General features: G+C 48.0%; 1 protein-coding gene across 3 annotated transcripts in view; it reads right to left on the bottom strand.

The window, feature by feature from the left end:
* Positions 1 to 21,287, bottom strand: part of SRGAP3 (SLIT-ROBO Rho GTPase activating protein 3) — a gene marked incomplete at both ends in the record, with an annotated part of 249,914 nt that overhangs the window by 78,440 nt on the left and 150,187 nt on the right. For all 3 annotated transcript variants that reach the window (XM_079712501.1, XM_079712500.1, XM_079712502.1), the window contains one exon: positions 9,741 to 9,803. In XM_079712501.1, coding sequence (XP_079568627.1) covers positions 9,741 to 9,803 — 63 coding nt within the window. The remainder of the gene's footprint in view (positions 1 to 9,740; positions 9,804 to 21,287) is intronic.

Raw genomic sequence — 21,287 nt, 5'->3', positions numbered from 1 at the left:
GATGTTTCCTTTATTTAATTACCTGAAACATGGGCTTCAGGATGAAAGGCCCTTAGCTCAATAGTCTAGAACAGTGTGCTCAGTATTACCAGTCCAGGAGATGCTGAATAATATTTTTAAATTATCTATTACTTCAGAGTTTGCAAACCTCTCTTTTCATTATCACCAAGGCGCATTTCAATTAATCTTTACCCCAATCCTGGGAGGCAGCATGATAACAATAATAACAACAATAGCAGCTAACACTTACTGACCACTTACTACACGCCAGGCCTAGTTCTAAGCACTTCACATATATTAACTCACTTATTTCTCACAAAAACCCTGTGACGTGGACTATATCATCCGTGCTTTACCAAAGAGGAAACCACGAAATAGGGATGAAAGGATCCTCTGCCCCACAGGGACTCAGGAGACCCGGTTTTGAAACCTGACCTTCCCACCACTTGCTGGATGACTGTGGCAGAGGCTTGACCTCTCTGTGCTGCCTGGCAAAGGCCAGAGAGGGGGGGCTAGGAAAGAACTCAGTAAGCTGTGACTGTAGAGTGACGGGCTGCCAGCAGTGCTAGGGTGGGGAAGGGAGCAGAAGTGGATACAGGAGCTCAGCTGAGGCAAAGTCACTGGGACCTCGTCTTCAACCCGGGATCTCCAAGGGGCCCTCAGAGGCACCCACCCAGCTTACTGCCAGATGGGCGTTCTCTTTCCAGCCCTCAAGACCCTATCAGGGAGAGCCTTTCAGAAGAAGTCCAGCACAGGCTAAGAAGCACTACGTAGGAACACGTAAATGAGACCACTATTCTTGGCCCCAAATCAGTTTCATAGGTTCTCAGAGGCCCTCCGGAAACTTTGGTGTATTAACCTGTCATTGAAAGAAACGAAGGCCCAGAAATAGCAAGCATGTGGCCTAAGTCACACAGCAAGCCAGATGGCCGGGCCTTCCAAGCTGTGGACATTGCCTTTTCTGGTGACCATGCTGCCTTTGCTGTGGACACTTTGCCTTTTGCATCTTCCCAAACCCTCAGATCATGAAAACAGGAGAGTACTATCTGTACAGCTCTTCAGATCTGCATTTAAATGCGAAAGAAGGCAAAGGCAATCTGGAAGTTAACAGCATTAATACAGGGACATGCTGGGGCAGGAAAAGGATCAGTTTTTAGAAAATAGGTTCTCAACAATGCAGTCCATGTACGCTTCCTCCACCCCACAGTAAGGGCCATCCCTAGGCCACACAACAGTTGTGTATGAGGTGAGACCCTGGGCCAGGACATGACAAAGACACCCTTGAAGGGAAAGAGAAGTACCCAAACTTCAGTCTGACGGCCCACACTCTGTGTGGCCTACGTTCTCCGTAGAACTTATCATCACTGTCTCATTCCTTGTGCACGTTTATAAACTGTCTCACCCAACTAGAGTGCTAAGTCCATGAGGGCCAGGACCTTGTCCATGATCATAATCCCTGTATTAGAGCAGAGACTGGCACCCAGCAAGTAGCAATATATATTTGCATGAATGAGTGAACGACAGCTGGCTGGCTGGCTGGATAAATGGGTGGGTGGACAGGTGGATAGGTGGGTGGGTGGATGGATGGATAGATAGGTGGGTGGGTGGGTGGATGGATGGGATGGAGGGAGGATAAAACAGGGGAGGTAGATTCTATTGCCTTTGCTCTGGTGAATATATTTGGGGGTAGGGCAACAGCTACACCTTCAATCATTTAATATTTACTGAACAGTTCACTACGTGCTAGTTACTGCACTCGGTGCTATAGTAGGAAACACTACAATGTAGAAGACAGATATGGTCTCTGCCCTCACCGAATACACACCTTAGTAGGGACACAGACAGTTATACAAGTGATTATCACAGGGTGTGATAAGTGAGATGATGAGGGGGGTACAGGCTGCTAAAGGAAGGCTTCCTGAGGAAGCGATATCTAAACTGAACCTTGAAGGAAGAGTAGCTATTAGCTAGGTGAATAGGGACTGGGGTGGGGATGGATTATTCCAGACAAAGGAAGCAGTGTCAGCATTAAGCCCGGTAGAAGCAGGAGCCAAACAGGTTTGAGGAACAGCTTACAGGTAGAAGAACATCAGGTGTTTGTTTGCAGACCAGCCAATGGAGCCACTTTCTTCTCCTTCCTGAGCTCCTCCCCCTCAGCAGACATCTGTTGTTTCTCTCTGCCTAGGATCATCCAGTCCCCCTCCTTCTGGAACATCTTCCTGATTTTCTTTGAGGAAATCCCCCAAATTCCGCTCCACCATTCTCATTCCATGTGGTTCATGGGAAACTGACACTATCCTCCAATTCCTGGGTGCAGGGCAGCAGACCCAGGCCTGACCTATCAGTATGCATGATGTTAATCTGGCCACAGTGATGGGACCCCAGCCAGGCCAATTAGAGACAGCCCTGGGCTTCTGCTGGAAACACCAGGAAGGGAGTGTTCACTTTCCACTAGGGGGCGCTGAGCTGATAGGAAGTGAGCTCGGGAGGTTGGGGAAGAGGGATGGACTTGGGCCAACTTTGTCACCACAGGGGAGAAGCCTCCTGCAGAGGAAAACAACACCAAATAAGGGAGGGGAGGGAGGGAGGGAAAGGAAAGGAGGGGGAAAGGAAGACAGAAGGAAGAAGGAAAAGAGAGGGAGGGAATAGTATAAAATGGAGGAGACGCAGTTCTGCTGCCTCTGATCTGGTGAGTGTATTGGTGGGGGGAGAGGCTACACCTTCAATCATTAAATATTTATTGAACAGCTTATTACACGCAGGTATGATATACCAGGTGCTGCCAACAGTACTGCGTGGAAGGCAGATAGGGCCTCTGCCCTCAGATTACTCACTCTACTGGGGAGACAGACAATGAAACAAGTGTGTCAACCTCCGAGACTCAATAAATTGCCATTTTTACATATGTCAGGTTTTCCTGGCTTTCCGTCTCTTGCTACTGAATGAGTCCCAAAAGGCAGACTTCCTTCCCCGCTAGCCTCCCCACCACCCAGGATCAATCCTGGTCTCGACTGGCCACACTTAGTACCTGCCTCACAAACACTGACCGGCTGAACAGGGGCTGCTCCCCGTACCCCGGCTTCCTGCTTCTCTGCCTTGCTCTCCACCCGGGAAACTCCACTGTCATTGAGCTCCAAATCCAATGCCATCTCTTCTCCGTTCACAGCGTGTCCATATCCCCACTGACACTTGTCACATGGCGTAGCCACATCCCATCCTCTCGACACACTGATGATCAGTAAACATCTGCTGAGTGAGTGAAGGAATGTCCACCCAGGAGAGCTGAGGAGAGGAAGGAGGTTGTCTAGAAGGAAAGCTTGTTCCCCCCATTCTTCTTAGGACCACCGCCATCTCTAGATGACACTGGGCATGTGCCCTGGCCGGTAGCTGTGACAGTCAAGCAGGGCCTGACTTGCCCCGTGTCAGAGACGCACCCTAGTCTCCCTCCCTGGGCAGCGTGGCAGGAAGATACAAGCCTGAGAGGAGCCTCAGAGTTCCTCTAGATTCGTGCCTTCATCCCGCAGATGGGGAAATCGAGGACCAGAGCCCAGCTAGCTGGCACTGCGTCAGTGTTTCCCAAAGTGTGCGACGGGAACCGCTTGTGTTAGTGAGGTGATTTCAGGTGTTACACCTTTTCAGTTCTCTTGGAATCCTTCTGAGTATATCGGGAGGAAAAACTCAGTTTGGTGCTCTCCTGTCTAATGCCTGCTCTGAAGGCACTGGCAAGAATTAACTCTGTTTTTTCTTCATTTAGCTTAAGGAACCTTTCTATTTATACCAAGTTGTTTTTCATTTGCTAATGTGAAGTATCATTTCCTTCCAAAATAAATATATATAAGTAATGTATATGTGTGTGTTTATGTAAATAGTTGAATGTATTTACGTAAGTAGCTTTTGGGAGCAGACTTGGAGCAGGCTCCGCCACTCCCCCGCTGGGTGACCTTGGGCTGGCTACCCAGTCTCTCTGTGCCTCGCACCCCTCATCTCTAAAATGGGGTGCTAATATTACCACCCACCTCAAAAGTGAACCGAGGATGAAATGAATTAAGACACTGGGCATTTAGACCAGTGCCCAGCACGTGATAAGCACCATATAAAAGTGGAGGCTCTAATTATTAGTGATATGAAACAATCTCCAAAACATAACCACAAAAGCAAGATGCAGAACAGTAGGCCCAGTTGTTGCCACTTGTGCGGGATATGTGTGTCCATGTATGCTTAGTGATTAATTAAATGTCTCTGCAAGGAGCCACCAGCTGAACTAGAAACTAGTAACCGGGCTTGTATGGGAGGAGGGGGAGAGGTGGGCAGCAGGAGACATACTTCTCACTGTGTATCTTTTTGTACTGTTTAACTATCGGGTTTTTTACAAAATGTTTTTTCTAACTTTAAATATTCAACAATTTTTTAAAAAGGAAAGTCTCTCTGGCTTGAGTATGTAACATGTGTAATAGACGGCAAGCCTGGAGGATAGGAGAGCAATCAGGAGGTGGCTGAACTTTTTTAGGCAAAATATTCTCAGAGCTCGGGCTGGCCTAGTGGCATTGTAGGGTACAGGAGAGAGGGAAGATTTAGAAGTATAAATGAAAAATATTTATGTTTCACCCTTTCATAGAACACACAATGATTTCACACTGGCGTTCACCAGGCACTGTGCTATACTCTATGCCACTCACTCTTAGAATCCAGAGAGATGAGGTGGTGACACTCCCATATTCTAGGGAGCTGAGGCTCAGAGGGCTTAACAAGTGACAGGGCCTTGAACCCAGGTCCATCTGGCTCTGAAACCTGTATACGAGGCTGCTTACCCATGAATTAATTATGATGGGGAGAGGTTTTTTATTACAAAGGAGCCAATATAAAGAAAATTATTAAGTAAATGGCACAGGGCCCAGTGACATGATGAAACCTCAGTGTTTATACCTCAGTGATGACAGATGTCAGTCCAGGAAGACACACAGTGAGCCTGGGATGGAGCTGGGGCCAGAACCCATGTTGCTGGGTCCCATCTCAGGCTCTCTCCACCACTGCATCCCTGAGAGTGGTCATTTGCCTGGGGGCCCAGAGTTGATTTCATACCCCCGAGCCCAGTGCACAATCAAGTCAAAGCTGGAGTAAGTAAAAGGTAGAGCCCATTCATTACTCCAATTGGTGTCTACCTGTCACCAGCAGCAGTTGGTGTGGGTGCTCCTCAGGCCCCCTCCACGTCACCCTGAACCAAGTCTCAGGGGTCCCACTAGCAGTGCTGGGCTTGGAAGACAGGCCCAGCAGCCCTGCCTGGGAGAGCCTGGAGCAGGGCTACTGAGCCCAGCAGGAGGGGCCAGGTGGCAGATGCTACAATGTTTGTCAGCACAAAGCACAACAGGTGCATTTCATGATCTAGAACTATATTGAAAATCTGAACGTATTTTTAGCTGAACAATGAAGACAGAGTGCTTCGTTATTGTTTTGTTTCGGTTTTGCTTCTCCTGGAGCAAAGACTGGCCACAGGCCCACGTTCTCACCCTCTGCCCTTCTTTCCTCTCAGGCCAATACATGATGACCAAGAGCTATATATTGTGCCAGGCTGATGGGAGTCTAGGGGAAAATACGTGAGATGTGACGTGTGTGGTGTGTGTGTGTGTGTGTGTGTGTGTGTGTGTGTGTGTGTGTGTGTGTGTAAGCACTGGCATGTTTTAGGAAGGAAGGCACCTCAAGGTGATGAGGACTGGGCAGAGGGAAGCCTTGTTGAGTGAATGAATGAATGAACCAACGAACAAATGAACCTACAAAATGCCCAGCCCTGCCGTCTTCTCTGGGTCCTTCCTGGTCCCAGGTGGAGACAAGCCTCTTCCCTAAAGTAGGAGACGGGTGGCCGTAAGCATTCATCTCCATCATCAGTATGCCCAGTACCACCTCCTCTATAAAATATTGAAAGAAAAAATGTGGGGCTTACCGGACAGTCCTTTCTCTACATCATTTTCTCTTTAGTCCCTGTGGTCATGACTCCGGGGCTGGGGGAGGAGGGAGCATCTAAAGGCTTGCATAATGAGGCATGGTAACCAGAAAGTGCTCAAAGCAAATCTCTAGTAATGGGTGCTGTGGTAGACTGTTTGCAAAGACGGCCACAGTAGTTGCCCGATGGCCTCAGGGATGCCCCTTTGCATCATCACTTCGCAAGCAGTCTACTTCTCCATCCCACAACTCTGGGCTTGGCTGTGTGACTTGATTTGGGGAATGAGATATTAGCAAATGTGACATAAATAAAGGCTTGAAACCCCACTGGGGTTTTCCCATTTGGGGCTCTTTTTTTGAATGGCCAGGAAACTGTAGCCACATCAGCGGCCCCAGTTGAACCCAGCCCAAATCACCACCCCACAGAATCTCGAGCGAATAAAATGGTTGTCGTTTTTAGCCACTGAGTTTTGACAGAACTTGTTATGCAGCAGTTGATAACTGATACAAAGGCCTTAAGCCAGGCTTTACTTCTTTGTGCCTCAGTTTCTTTATCTTTAAAATGTGTGTCAATTAAATAATGTGTATAAAGTATCTAATACAGTGTGAGATACATTCTGGACATGGTTGTTATTATTATACTTGTTTTGAGGTCCAAAGACGATATTTGACTTGGCCAAGCTGGGAGGTGGTGCAGCAGGAATTCAAACCCACCTCCCTCTGTAATCGGTTTGTTCTGCCATGATCCTGCGTTGTCACTCCTGCTCAGAATTCCCTTTCTCTTCCTCTGTCCCCCTCTGCTTTGTTAATTCCTACCCATCCAAAGGCACCAGGCCCAGAACTCACCTTTTATCACAGTAGCCCGCCTGGGGCCAGCCCTTTTCTGAACCCTCAGTCAATCTCACACATGCACAAACTCCACCCCTCATTTCTTCACTCAGTGAATATGTATTGATTGCCTACTGTGTGCCAGCACTGTCCTACAGGGACAGCTGTAGAGAACCTGGCTCAGCTCCCCCAGGTTCACAGTCTAGGTGCCCTCCTCCGAGTCCAGGTATCCAGCACACGCTAGGCTCTGTCTTAGGCGGTGATATCACCAGTTCACAAGTTTACTCTCATTTCCCTGTGCAGATTCTAAACTCCTTGCAGGCAAAACCAGTTTCTTTCACTTATTCATAGATCTTTTCCTCCCTCCTTCAACAAGTACCCTGGGAACACCAAGGATGTACAAGACACTTCAAAGACCAACTCTTGAAATGTTCACGGCCGGCTGCTATGTCTCCTGTGGTGCTAAGTCCACAGAAGGCAGCCCCAAATATCTGAATTTAAATGAATTTCTGGGCAACTACTGAAAACTCAGCGCAGGCAGTGAATGAACTGGTGGGGGGCAGGGGGTGCTGTTGGCACCACCGTGTTCTCACTTTTCTGCAGCACACAGCAAAAGGAGAGAGTGGGGAGGGGCTGGCCCTTCCTTCCCCACCAGCTCCAAGGCCATTGCCAGGCTGCTGGGAGATGGCAAGCAGGGACCAGCCTGCCTGCCTGGCCTGCATGTCTAAGGCCAGTGTCACTTCTGTCCAGCCACCCTGCCCCACGGCCAGCAGGGACACCCGTGTGTGGGCACCAGCGTCATCTTCCTGGTCCCTGACCCGCCTGCCCTATCCAGCCTACAAACTGGAGAAAGCTTCTATTGCCAGCCCACATTTCACTGAGAGCTGAAGTGACTTGCCCAAGACAGAACAGCTGGGTTCAAACTGAGTCCTTGGGCCCTAAGCGCAGTGCTTCTCACCAAGATCCGACTCCAGGGAGTGTACATGCCAACGGAAGAGATAGGGTGGAGACATTCAAGATAACATAAGGGGTTTTTTAAAAACTGCCAAAAGAATTTGAGGCCCAGAGGTGACGGCTTGCTTAAGGTAGTGAGTGGAGTTTGGTCTGGGTTTGAAAACTGAGTATGACTCAGACAAGCAGAGGAGGAAAGAGGGCGGCTGTAGTCCGGGGGATCTACAGGGGTAAAGGAGCCAATGGGGGAGAAATTTGGGGTGAACAGAGAGCACCCAGGAGGGGAGCCCAGCTGGAGTCCAGAGGAAAGCTTAGAGATCTGGGTGGGAGTAGCTGGGGTCCTGGATGTGGACCCAGTTGCTGGAACACTGTGGAGGTGAAGTGCCTGAGAAACATGAAAAGGTCCTCAACGGGGGAACAAACCCTCTGCAGAATCCTGAGGAGAAACATCTTATCTGGTTCCCGGCCTTGCCCCTTTACCACCCGGCTTCTCCACCGGGTGCTAAAGTGGGAACACACAGTCCACTTCACACTCTCCAGGGAGGTGGAGATAGCAGTGGTGATGGGACCATGGGAACCTCTGACACACGCCTCTTGGTTCTCTTTGTCCTGGGCATGCTTACATATCTGATCCCCTTTAATTCTCACAAGGGAGTGTAAAAAGCAGGTATTATTATTTCTATTTATCAACTGTATTTGAATCCAGGTCTCCAGCTCCAGAGTCTGTGCTGTAAACCACAAGGTGATTTCCCCACAGTCCAATCTGACTCAAAGTCATATGTTTTCTCCAGCAGCAGTGCTTCCTTTACCCCAAGCAATGATCCATTAAAAAAACTGTCAGGGTGCGAGTTTTTCTCCTTAACTTGGAATCACAGAAATGTGCATTTCAACTTTTATAGATTAATCTCTAGGAACTCTCACCCCATTTTACTGATTTGGAGACTGAGGCCCAGAAGATCGAATGCCTGGCCCAAAGTCCATAGCAGGTTGGAGTCTGAGGCAGGACTTCCAACCTGAAGTACAGGCTCTTGGGCAAAGGCTCTTGGCCCCTGAGAGGTCTACCACCTGCTGGTTGCACAGAACATGGACTTAGAAAGATAACAATATCAAAGGGAGGGGCCTCTCACAACCTGCTCTTCTTCCCCTCATACCAGAGCTTTTCAAATATAATTTTAGCAGCAGAATCCTCCCCTTTTAATGAGAAGCTTTATAAGGAATCTCCACATACTTAAAACATAACAGTTGTTCTTTAGCCTGATTGCCTTAGGGGTGGCGGGCCTGTAGTTCTGTCTGCTGGGCCTCCCGACCCTGCTCCCCCAGGCTGTCACTGGGCCTCTCCTCACTCCTCCCCATGGAAGCCCATGGCTCCTCAAAGCACAGGCTGTAACTTCCCTCACTATAACCAGTGTGCTTGTGTTCCCCATCCACTCACCTTCTTAGATTCTAACACCCATCCCAAACCCAGTTAGATCTTGCCTCCAAGCAGAGAACAAGGTCAGTTCTGGGCCAAATTGTGATGTTCTGAAACTATTCCCCTGAGATGGTGAGGCATGCTCATCCACCCCACAACCCCTACCCTCCGCCCCTCACGTGACCCTCAGAAGAGTGCTCCATTTTGCAGATGAGAATACTGAGACCCAGACGAGCTACATGCCCACCTCAGGTCCCACAGTCAGTAAGGAGCGGGCCTCAGCTTCAGCCTGTCCTACCTGACCCACGCTCTCTCCACTCCAGCTTTGCGTCTTCAGGTTTGGGAGGTTATACATTCCCACAGCTGGCACGTAATCTGGATCTCTGTGAACTTTTACAAATTAAACATGCCCGGGGCCCCTCCCCAAATGTACTGAATCAGAAGCTGGGGCTGTGAGTCGTCACATCCCATCGTGATGACTCACTGTCACTCAGGCAAAAGACACAGCAAAAAGGCCCAGGGTCACCCCAGATCTCTGGTCAGCCACCCCCCTGTGCTGGGCGGAGAAGAAAGGGGACCCAATCCCAAACAGCAGCGGAGCCTGAGTGAGACTCACCGTGTAGAGCTCATTGGTGACCTTCAGGAGCTCCTCGTGCATCTGCAGGCCGATCTCCTTGCTCTGGAATACGGAAGAACAAGCGTCAGAAGGGCAGAAGGGAGCTGGCTGCACTGACCGATTTCCTCTTCAACACAGAAAGGGCAGCAATGCTTGCGGTGGGGTGGAAAGGGGTACAGAAAACGACATAAACTTCATTGACCCAGACCTGAATACCTCAACTCACATCCACAGAACAAATCCACAGAGGGCGGCTCCTTACAACAGGAATTCCTGGGCCATATAAGTTGGGGAACCCTACACATCCCCTCCCTACCTTGATGCTTCACAGAGACACCATATTAAAGATTCAGAGAAGCCCCACAGCCAATCAACCTGTTCAGCTTTCTATAATTCTGGGTGTCTTCAGCTGATGTGACTAGAGTGTGTGTCCCTAGCTCAATACTCACTAACATCTCATGAGACTGGGGTTCCAAAGAACCCAGTATGAGAAATAATGATCTAGCCTCTCAATTCAGTGAGCAGCTCAGGCAAACAGACAGCCCACTGGTGCTTGAGGCAGGGGGTCTGCGCTCTTGCCTGGCTGCACTGCCGACTAGTCACATGGCCTTGGAACCTAAGTTATCACATATATAAAATAAAAAACTTTGAAAAGCTCCTTGAACAAAATGAGGTGGGTTTTCTTACTGCACAAGTTTTCAGAGGCTTTCATGCCCTCACATGCATGGACTTGGGGCTGTAGGGTGCAAGTTTAGCTGACCTCAATCCAAACCATCAAGTGACATACACATTTAGTATATTGAGGGACATGAGTCAGAAAACAATGGACAAATTATCTCCAGGTTCCCTCCAGCCTGAAGATTCCAGGATTCTGTTATTTTGCATATTATTATTATTATTACAGTCATCCCTCCATATCCATGTGTTCTGCATCCAAGGATTCAACAAACTGCAGATAGAAAATATTTGAAAAAAATTCCAGAGAGTTCCAAAAAGCAAAACTTGAATTTGTCTTGTACTCTACTGCCAACCATTTACATATAGCATTTACATTGTATTTGTAACTATTAACATAGTATTTACACTGTATTAGGTATTATAAGTAGTCTAGAGATGATTTAAAGTATATGGGAGAATGTGCATAATTATATGCAAATACTATGCCATTTTATACAAGGGACTTGAGCATCGTTGGATTTTGGTACCAGGGGTGGGGGGCGGGTCCTGGAGCCAATCCCCCCCATATTGAGGGATGACTGTGCTATGATTCTTATCTGGGGGGAGGGGAAATGCTCTCCCTGTTTGCCCAGGCCATCATATGAAACTTCTGTATTGACAACGGGAGCCCTGCTCTTGGCCCCTGACAGCTGAGTCTTTCTGTCCTCTCTCTCAGCTCCCTCAGCCTCAAGCATGGCCAGTGGCTGACTGGCCTTCCTCTGGCTCCTTCACAGGTCAGAGCCCCCGGACTCTGAGGTCGCTGAGGAAGGCTCAGTACCAGACATGATGCCTTCCCAGGCTCTTCACCTGGCCCACTGCCTTCCTCTCAGCTTCTGGCCCTGGATGGCCAAGAATCACCCATGTGAAGGCAGACCCTACAGGAGACCTCTTAGATCTCCTAAGAGATAGCAAGAACTCCAGGGCAATTCCAGAGATCTGTTTAGACCTCCCTCCAGCCCTGGCGACTAAAGCAAGGAAACCCAATCCAAAAGCACAGTAGAGTCTCGGCAGAACTTCATGTGCAGAGCTCCGGGAGAATCTTCGGTTGCATCCCAGGCATCTACAGAGGTGCTCGATGAGCCCAAGGAGCTGTCCCCGTCTCCTTCCATTCTCCCTGAGTCTCAGCCGGTACCTCAGTCTCACCTGTGGCCCCTCCCCCTGACATTTGCCTCCGACTCTCTGACACCCTCCAATGGCCTCCTCTTGGTCCTCTTTCTGGCCAACATCTCTGACACCCAAGATTCAGTTTCTCACGTATTTGTTTTTATGATCCAACTTTTTTGATAGGTAATAAATGCACACGGTTAAAAGAACTCTAACAGCAAAGTAAAAAGTGAAAAGTAAGTGTCCTGGGCTCCCAGAACCCCACCCGGAGGCAAGTGCTACTAAGTTTCTTCTGATACCTTCCAGAAACAGTCGATGAATATACACGCATACAGTTGGATAGTGTTTTTTTTTTTTTTTTTAACACAAATGAAAGTATTCTATACAAGCCTTTGTTTCTTGCTTTTTTTCCACCTAACAATATAACTGAGAGATTGTTCCTTGACAGGACATGTAGCTCTTGCATTCTCTTTTTCTAATAGCTGCTTGGGGTTCCATACATCAGATGCATCATAACTAATTAACTAGCAGGTTGTCTCCAGTCTCTTAATATTCCAGACAATGAGGCAGTGAACATCACTGTACTCTGTCACCATGCACATGGGCAGGGACCCCTGTCAGATAAATTTCTAGAAGCAGCTCTGCTCGGAAGAGTCCGGCCTTCTCAGCTCAGCCCCAGCCGGCTCCCCACGCACTGCTGACTTCAGCTCCCACTTCTCGGTGACCAGCAGCCATGTCATCATCTCCACAGCCCCTTCCTGGGCTCCGTCCTGCATGACCTCAAAGACCCATATCTTCAGCTGTTGCAAAACAGTACAGTTTGGATGGCGCCTCATCATATCAAATTCAAATTATCCAAAACAAAGTTGTGACTTTTCCTCCATCTCCTCAAGTTCAGTCAACGGGATAATATCTTCCCAGATATGGCAACTGGAAATTTGGAGCTATTTTTGACACTTTTTTAAAAATCCCCCATCCTCAATCCAACCTGTCACTGCATCCTGCCTTCGAACCGCCCAGTCCTTTGTTTTCTGCAGCAGGCAATACCCGTTCCCTCCCCACTATCCATTCTTGCCCTTCCTGCTTCCTAACAGAGCGGTGAATTTGGCCCTGCCTTCATCCCTCCAGCCAAATTCATTCCAGGACATCGCTGACCCCCATCCCGACTCAAGATGGTAGATTCTGTATGTGTTGTTAGTCTGGGGGTGAGTATATGACAACTGCATGGAAGAGGACTTCGAAGGTTGAGGGGAATTTCAGCTTTCCTACTGAGTGCTAGCAAAAAAGCATGGAGCCCCAGTGGCTACCAGCAGGCCTCTTAGGACCAGGAGAGGAAGCTGCCTTGGGTGGCAGAACAAGAAACCTAGCTGAAGCTGGTTGAACTGAACCCACAGCCTGCCTCCCGGTGAACTTCTACTTCTGTGGATTTACTAGTTAAGCTACTTAAAGCTGGGTTTTCGGCCATTGGCAGCCCAAAGCAACCTAATGGATGCATTTCCCATCACCAGTCCCAGAGCAAGCAATGTCATCATTGCAGGACCCAGATTCGTGAAGCTGCCCCTCAACAAAGTCCTGACTCTGGTCCCCGATTCTGCATGCCCATCCCAATGTCATTTCCTAGAAATGCATTTTACTGTGTCCCTCTAAGGCTGCCTCAGTGCCTATGGGATCAAGACCCAGCTCTTTAGCTTGACTTTCAAGGCTCCATACAACTGGCAGAGGCCTGGTTATGGGGTGGAGAGGGCTGAATTTCAGAGCCACAGAGACCGGGATTGGAGACGGGACTTTAAACCATTTTACCTCTCAGCATCTTCGCTTCCTTGCCTGGAAAATGAGTGCCTGTTACTGTTCTTCTTTGCATTTATAAAGGAAAGTGCAGTGATCTTGCTTGTTTACTTGTTTATTCATTTGTCATTTGTTTCCCCCACTTGAAGGTAAACCCCATGAGGGCAAAGAGACTTTCTTTCTGGTGGTAGATGCTCATATCCCCCAGCTGCTGGGATGGCTGGCAGCAGACAGCCCCCAGCTAAGAGAAAGCTTCAGGGATGGCATCAGAGGCATCAGATGACAAGCCCTCCAAAGACCGACACCTCATCCAAAGATGGATCTATGTGGGGCATAGAGGCCGGTCTCTCCTGTCTCAACCTGGACAGCTCTAAAGGGCTGTGCTCTCTTTAGAACTCCCCTAGGGCTGGCTAAGACCTTAAGTAAGCCTGCCTGCACTATAGCTTGGCTTCACTCTGCTTCCTCCCCCGCCCTCCCTAGGGGGCGGATCCCAAGTACACTCCCTAATCATTCTGCTAAGATGTTAAATTCAGGCCTCAGAGTCATCTTCCCGGGGTGCCCAATCTGCAATGTCTCACTTCCCCACTCTTCCCAGCAAGCCATAGAGCCTGTCGCATAGTGGGTGTTCATTAAGTATGTTTGTTGAGTGAACCTATGAATGAATCAAGTGACAGTTCCTTTAAGACTTAGTTTCCGTATCTGTAAAAGTGGGACGATATCACAAGTGTCATGAAGTCCCTGTAAGGATGAAAAAAGATGACGCACATGACAGCACTGGTATCATACCAGGCACAGGCAAAGAGCTTGGGAAACAGTGGTACAGGCTGAATCAATACCCACTGGATGCCAGGGGTAAGGCTAGGAAGTTGCCCAGAAAAGGGAATTCAAAGTTAAATTTTTTATTAACTCTTCCCAGTTTGGTGGGATCAAGGGTCAAGAACCAAATAATTCTAAGGCATGAGGCAGAAAAGGCTGCAAAAGAGTGAAAGGGGAGGCGATGTGGGAAGCAGGGATGAAGAGGCTGGAGGGACCACCACCGGAGCCACCTGACTTTGCACGGATGGCCAGAGACAGCATTCTAGACAGGAGGCACAGCCTGAGCAAAGGCACGGAGGCCGGGAATAGGGAAAAATGTGGTTTGCTAAGAGAGAAGCACAGCAACAGAAGAGCAGAAGATACGCTTGGAAGGCAGGTTGGGCCAGATCACGGAGGCTAGCGGAGTGCAGGCTTCAGTCAGAGTGCACCTGGGAGCCTCTGAAGGTTCTTGAGCAGCAGAGTCTGATGGCAGACTGTGCTTCCTCAGGAAGATGAAGCTGCGGGTAGACGAGGGCGGATTGGATGGAGGCGCCGTAAGTCACCAGAGGGAACCTGCCTGAGTCTCTGCTCTCTCCCCCTCAGCACCAAGCCCGGGCAGGGCTGGCCACAGTGAGTGCTCAGCCAATAGAACTGCAAAGGACTAAAGGCATTTATTTTTTATGGTTGGGTTTTGTTGGGAAGGGAAAGAGTCTCACTACAGTTCCAGAAACTACTGAACCCAAACCAAACATTCCATCACGAAGGGGAGGCTAAAACCCTGATCATCCCCAGCAGACACCACACCCAGCCCTTGGGGACCCCAGCGGCAGTGTATTTGCACTCTGTCTGCATTTCTAGCATGGCTTTCATGCCTGCAGAGGTTGGGGTGGTGGGTTGCTTCCTTCAAGGACAGGAAGTGTGCAGACTGTAGAATATGATTACACTGGGCCAAGGAGGGTTCAGCCCTGGTTTCTCGGGGTTGGAAGGACAAAGCCCTGTCTCTCTAACCCAAAAATCTGTAAAATTGGGTGGCAGGTGGCCCCGGCCCTGCTTCTTTTTTTGTCCATGGTTAAGGACAGTTAAACTCCCCTGAGGACCAGATCACTCAGATGGGGGTGGGGGCGGTCCTGGGCATTACGAGACGCTTAGCAGCATTCCTGGCCTATCACCTCTAGATGCCAGGAGCATCCCCTACCCCACCGCAAGCTGTAACAACAAAAATGATCTCCAAATATTGCCAAATGTTCCCTAGGGGACAAAATCGTCCTGGGTGGAACTGCTGCCCTAGACTTAGGGCTCCAAGTGGCAGCTTCTCTGGGCTACAGATGAGTTTTATTTGGCCATACAGTGTTTTCAGAAAATCTGACTCTTTCCAGCATTTAAAAACCAGGAAATTGCCCTTACAAGTCCAGATTTTCAGCTTCTCTTGAAAAACTAGAAGATCCAGTGAGGCTGAGCCCCGACTTGGAGCACAGCGGCCCCTCGGATGGGGTTGTGCTCTCTAGTTGGCCACAGCGTCTCCTTTCACCCATCCCTTTGAGTTTATGACCCAGAAACCAGTGGGGTCTCAATTGGGCAGCCGTCTGTATCCCCTGGTGCTCATCAAGGCAGCCATCCCAGACCTGCCAAATCCAAACGTGTGAGAGGATCTTTCTACAAGAGCCCTTCTCACATGCCAACCTGTGAGAGCCACCGAAGAGTCTGGTTCCTGAGGCTGAACCTCCTGACTCCCCCGTGGACCCAGACCCCACTGTCTGCATAGAACCCCACGCCCCTGAACCCATCCTCCTGTCTGCACCACCTCTTCCTGTAGCTCTGTGGCCAGTTCCTCACCTGGCTTTGATTCGATTTACACCAGCATTTATTGAATGGCCTACTAGATACGAGCCTCCACGAGGCACTAATGACACAAAGCTGAGTGAGACCTGGCCCCTGCTCCATCAGCTGCAGCCAGCATTTCTGGAGCACATTCCATAGGTAAACACTGTCCAAAGTCACCTCCCTACATTATCTAATGGAAACCTTTAAGGCAGGTACTATTATTATGGCCGCCTGGCAGATGAGGGCTGGTGGCTCATAAGGGTTAAGCAACTTGCCCCAGGCTGTACAGCTAGGAAGTGGCAGAGCCAGGATTCAGCTTTTGGTCGCTCTAACCCCAAAGCTGGCACGCATAAGGACCTTCTGTGGCCTGTTTCTCCAGGGCCAAGACGAGATGCGGGCACACAGGTGAAGACAAGCCACTGCAATGCTGTCACAGAGATGAGTCCAGGCCACAAGTCCAGGCTGCAAAGGAGGGCGTACCCTCTGGACACCACCAGCCCATCCGATGTGCTTTCTCACCACTTGTGCAAAAATCTGCATCCTCGGGCCTTACCCTCACTTGCAGGCAGGTCGAGTTCTCCTTGGCCTGGTCCTTCTTGGCCCACCTGCCCTGCTAGGACTAAATCGGCCATGATGGCCATCTCTGGTTTCTCCCTTCTTCCTTGTTCTGATAACAAAAGATGAGATACAGGTGGCACTCACCCCTGCTTGTCTGATCACACCAGATGGTCCATCCAGCACGGGACCCAGGCTGACCAGAGCGCTCTGGCGCCTTGTGTCTAGTGACTGGGTCAGAGCTGGAAATGTATTCCAGGCTGAGCCAACAAGAATTTTCCCTGCAGCTTTCTAAGGACCATACTCTCAGATCATCTCTCCTCTGGGGTCACCAAGCAAGGACATCAGGGGTCTCGAGCTACCCACCACAAGGAGAGTCAGGGCCTCGACAACAGCATTTCTGTCCTGATCTAGTGATGCTAAGACTTACCTCTGGACTTTTCCAGCTTACAGAATCCCGTGAATTTCCACCTTTGCTCACGTGAAACAATACGGACGCACTCTGCTTATTTTAGCATGAAGACACCAAAATAACCACAGGGTGAGACAGCCTTCTGAAAACCCTCTACCAAGCACCAGCTTTCAAACAGTTTCTGCAAAGGGACTAATTTTCAACCAACTAGAGAGAGCATAAGCCCCTTAAAGGCTGGGACTCTGGCTTCGCAGAGTGCTGTTCACAAAGACTTGCGCACAAAAGGAACTCCATACTGCCTGTGCGTGAGCTAATCAATACGCAGAGGCAGCGGATGGAGAGGGTAAGAGGGGGCCACCTTTGACTCTCGCTTTTCCGCAAAACACAAGACAAAACCAAATCCTGTACATTCATGTCAAGATGGCACCAGGTGACAAAAATTTTTTGACACAATATTCCTGAGTGAAATCAATGTGTTCACCAAAAGTCCTGCTGTGGATGGCTGAATTTGGTTTTCAATGCAGGGCTAATCTCGCCATTAAGGGGAAACCCTCAGAACTGTTACTACAAATCCTAGGACTTCATGAGCTGTATTTGAAAAGTTCTCTTTGCAAAGGGTATGTTTCTGTCTCCCTCAAGCTAACTCAAATGTGGAGCTGGTCATTCTGCATATCTAGAAAACATTAAAATTCTGGGTTTCAATGACAAGACTCCCTCTCACTTCTCCAGAGGAGACCATTCGAAACAACCCTTAGAAAACTTTAAGGGAGAGAGTAAGGTGGAACCTTCCTCAACTCCAACCATCCCCTTTCATCTCATCAGGCGCTGAGTCAGCAACACCTGTCTCCCTTTTCTCTTTGCTTGATGTTCTCATGTCCAGTTTTCCCCCTTTGGGAACATTCCATGGTTTTCCTAGTTCTGAGGTTCCAAGGAAATCATGGGAAACAAATATACAAACAAAGTAAAAACAAAAACTCTGTCTCTTTTAGTGCTAATCCACTGCTTCAGCTTATTTTCTCATCAAATGACAAAACTGGAGACCCACAGATGTTCCCCATTTAAATAAATGATATGTATAAGCACTGGCCATCTCCCAAAGAGATTGCGTTTTTGTTTCCAAAGCAAAGGCTTGAGGGGTGTGTCTTGGAGGGATGGGGCTTCTCCAACTCTGTCCTGGAAGGTCAGTTTATCCCTGAACACAGCCACTTGGACAGCTAACTGGCTGACATTCTCCAGGCCCTGTCCTAGCTTGCCAGTAACTGGGCTGCCAGCGCTCTGGCACGTCCCTACCCCTTGCCTCCTGACATCATCCTCAGCCTACACTCCGCCCACCTTCCACCGAGACACTTGTTACTCTTTCCCCTCCCCCCACCTTCTTCCTTTCCCTGCTCCTGGACACCTCCCTTCTTTCCTCCCCTTCCCAAACGAATTTCTGTCTCCTGTGGCTGCAACTCCAAATGTTGTCCTCTACTTGTTTTCGCAAGGAGCTGGAACACCGGCGCTGGGATATCGGGCAGCAAGGAAACGGGAGGCCCTGCGACCATTCATCAAACGTCCTCGGCAGAAGTGGGCCCCACTAGTGCCTCCCAGGAGGCCAGGAGCAGGCTAAGGCAAAAAGCCTAATGTCGTGTCTGTCACCCTCTTCCCCCCCTTAATTCCTCCCAGCATCTCTCTGGGACCCTGTTTGTGCTGAAAGCCTTCATTTTCAGAAATGCTTAAAATAACAGGTCTGAGGATACCTTGGAATGGCATGACCAAGTGACCTGACACGGTCAGGCTAGGAGTTTCTGGATCTCTTCTAATGATACTAAATATTATTATTCATATAATACTTATCGTTAATAGTAATGCTTAGTACTATTGATATTACTACCAATAATACTTATCATTAAAGAAAATAACAACAATAATAGCTATCGTTTCTTTGATCTCTTAGCATGTACCAGGCCCAGTGATAACTGCTTTACTGACAATACCTCACGTAAGCCTAATATCAGCCCTTTATGGGATATAACCCCACTGTAACCCCACTTTAAAGATTAGGACACAGAGGCTCAGGGAGGGTGAGTAATTTGCTCAAGATCACAGAGCTAGTAAATGTGATTCTCTCAACGATTCCACTCTGTTGCTTCCACCCTGTTGCTGGGAGAGCTATGACTCTCTGTGCCTTTAGAATTTTTTTCCCCAAACATTCCAAAATAATTATAAAACGGATATTCCTCTGCCTTACCCTAAGAAGCATGCTGATATTTAAAAGGCTCTCCTTTAGGTCACTGTCAACATCAGACAACAGACAGTACCCAGTGCCGTTTTGTAGAATCTCCTGTTTTCTGTGACCAGGTCCTGACCCCACCCCCTGGTTTCCAGGCCAAGGCAGAAGGACACAGTGTGGACTGCTGGGCTGAGTCTCCATGAAAGCAGAACATACTCAGGAATAATCTTTCCTATGTCCCTGATTTTTTCTTTTTTTTGGCAAGAGCTGGGGGACACGAATCTCTCACAGATAAGAATCAATAGGCTCAGGGGACAGTGAGAGTCTCTGTATCCTAAGGAGCGTGACAAATCCGTCTTCCTGAAAAACCAATAGCTACAAAAACCAAAAGCCCCTCAGTTTTGAGCTGTTTTCTCCCCCTCTACATTCTCTTCAAGGTGAATATGGATGTTGTCAGGCTTATCTGTTGGATTCAAACCATTTTTGATCACTTATTCCTGTTGAATAACTGACCTGAGATATCTCTCTAACCTCCTTGTCATTTTATGATCTGATCTTCTACTTTGTTTGCATTGTTTGTGAATAGGATGTAATAGAGGATTGCATTGGCCTTTCCAAAATGTCTGTACCTATGTATCCACCCACCTATCCACCACCTTCCCACCCATTCACCCATCTACCCATCCACTCATCCACCCATCTACCCATGAACCTACCCATCCACCTATCCACTCCTTCCTTTCTATTTCCATATCAACCTCCCTGATCCAGGCCCCTGTCACCTTTCACCACTAACTTGTATATTAGTGAATATGTATAACAACTGAGTCCAGCAACTCTCTTTTCAAAGCCATCAAATACATGAAATCAGTCATCCTTAAACTTGGCTCTGGCCACAACACCCCCTACTCAAGAACCTTCAGTGGTTCTTCTTTGTCTAAAAAATAAAGCCCAGCTTCTCACTCTGACACCCAAGGCCCCCTTGATCTGTCTCCAACCTACCTTCCCCACCCCACCACTTAATTCCCGCACTCCAATATTTAAAACACACAGAAGAGTAGAGAGAACAATAACAAACACCCATGAATATGCCATCCAAATTAGATAACCATTAAGATTTTGCCATTTTTGCTTCAAAATCACTCTTAGGAAGCAAAATGTTACAGAGAGCACTGAAGCATTGTCTCCTTCCTTCTTCCTTCATCCCTCAATAACTCTTGTGAAGCTGGTGTGTATTCTTACCCAGTCCACCTTTGTAGAGCTCTGTTTCAGACAGGTATCTAAGAATACAAACAATATGAACTGTTTGTATTTTAAATTTATAAAAATAGTATAGTGTACCTTGCTTTCTTCACCCAACATTGTGTTTTCAACTTCTATACACAATTGCTTTATGTAGATCTAGTTCTCCATCTAAATGATTGTATAATAGTCCATCATGTGACTATCCATAGCTTATTTAACCAGTCTCTCCATGATGGCCATTGAGGTGATTTCTCTTTGTTTCTTTACTACAAACACTATTGCAAAAAACCTCCTTGCACAAGGTTTTGTGTGTGTGCAGATATGCTAGAATATCTTAGGTTGTACTTAGAAGTGGAACTGCTGGGATACAGGGTATGTACCTCTTCCTTCTCTGTCACAAGACACTCCCAGTGTTCTCTGAAGGGGCTCAACCAATTTACATGTTTATTAGGAGGACACAAGTGGCCCTGCTGCTCCACATTCTTGCCAGCACTTGGGATTATTTGACCAATCTAATGGGAGTCAAACTGCGTCTCATTTTCTTTTATTTTACCTCCTGATTACCTGTAAGTATGAGCATCTTTTCTTATATTTTTAACCATTTAAATTTCATTTTCTGTGACTTATTTATATCTTTTACCCATGTTCCTATTGGGTTGTTTGCCCTTTTCCAATTTATTTGTGGGAGCTGATTTTTATATTCAGGTTATTAACCTTTTATTAATTCTATGCATGCCAAATATCTTTTCCTTGCCTGGTCTGTATTTTCCCCTTATTTATTTGTTGCAGTTGTTGTTGTATAGAAGATTTAAAAATTTTTTATATAATGGAATTTATCAATATTTTCCTTTATGGTGTGTGCTTTTTTGTTTTATGTTTTATGTTTAAGCAACCTTTTCCT

Source organism: Hyperoodon ampullatus (assembly GCF_949752795.1).
Source record: "Hyperoodon ampullatus genome assembly, chromosome: 10".
Taxonomy (NCBI): domain Eukaryota; kingdom Metazoa; phylum Chordata; class Mammalia; order Artiodactyla; family Ziphiidae; genus Hyperoodon; species Hyperoodon ampullatus.
The sequence above is the reverse complement of the archived record's forward strand: the minus strand, read 5'-3'. Positions and strand labels throughout refer to the sequence as shown.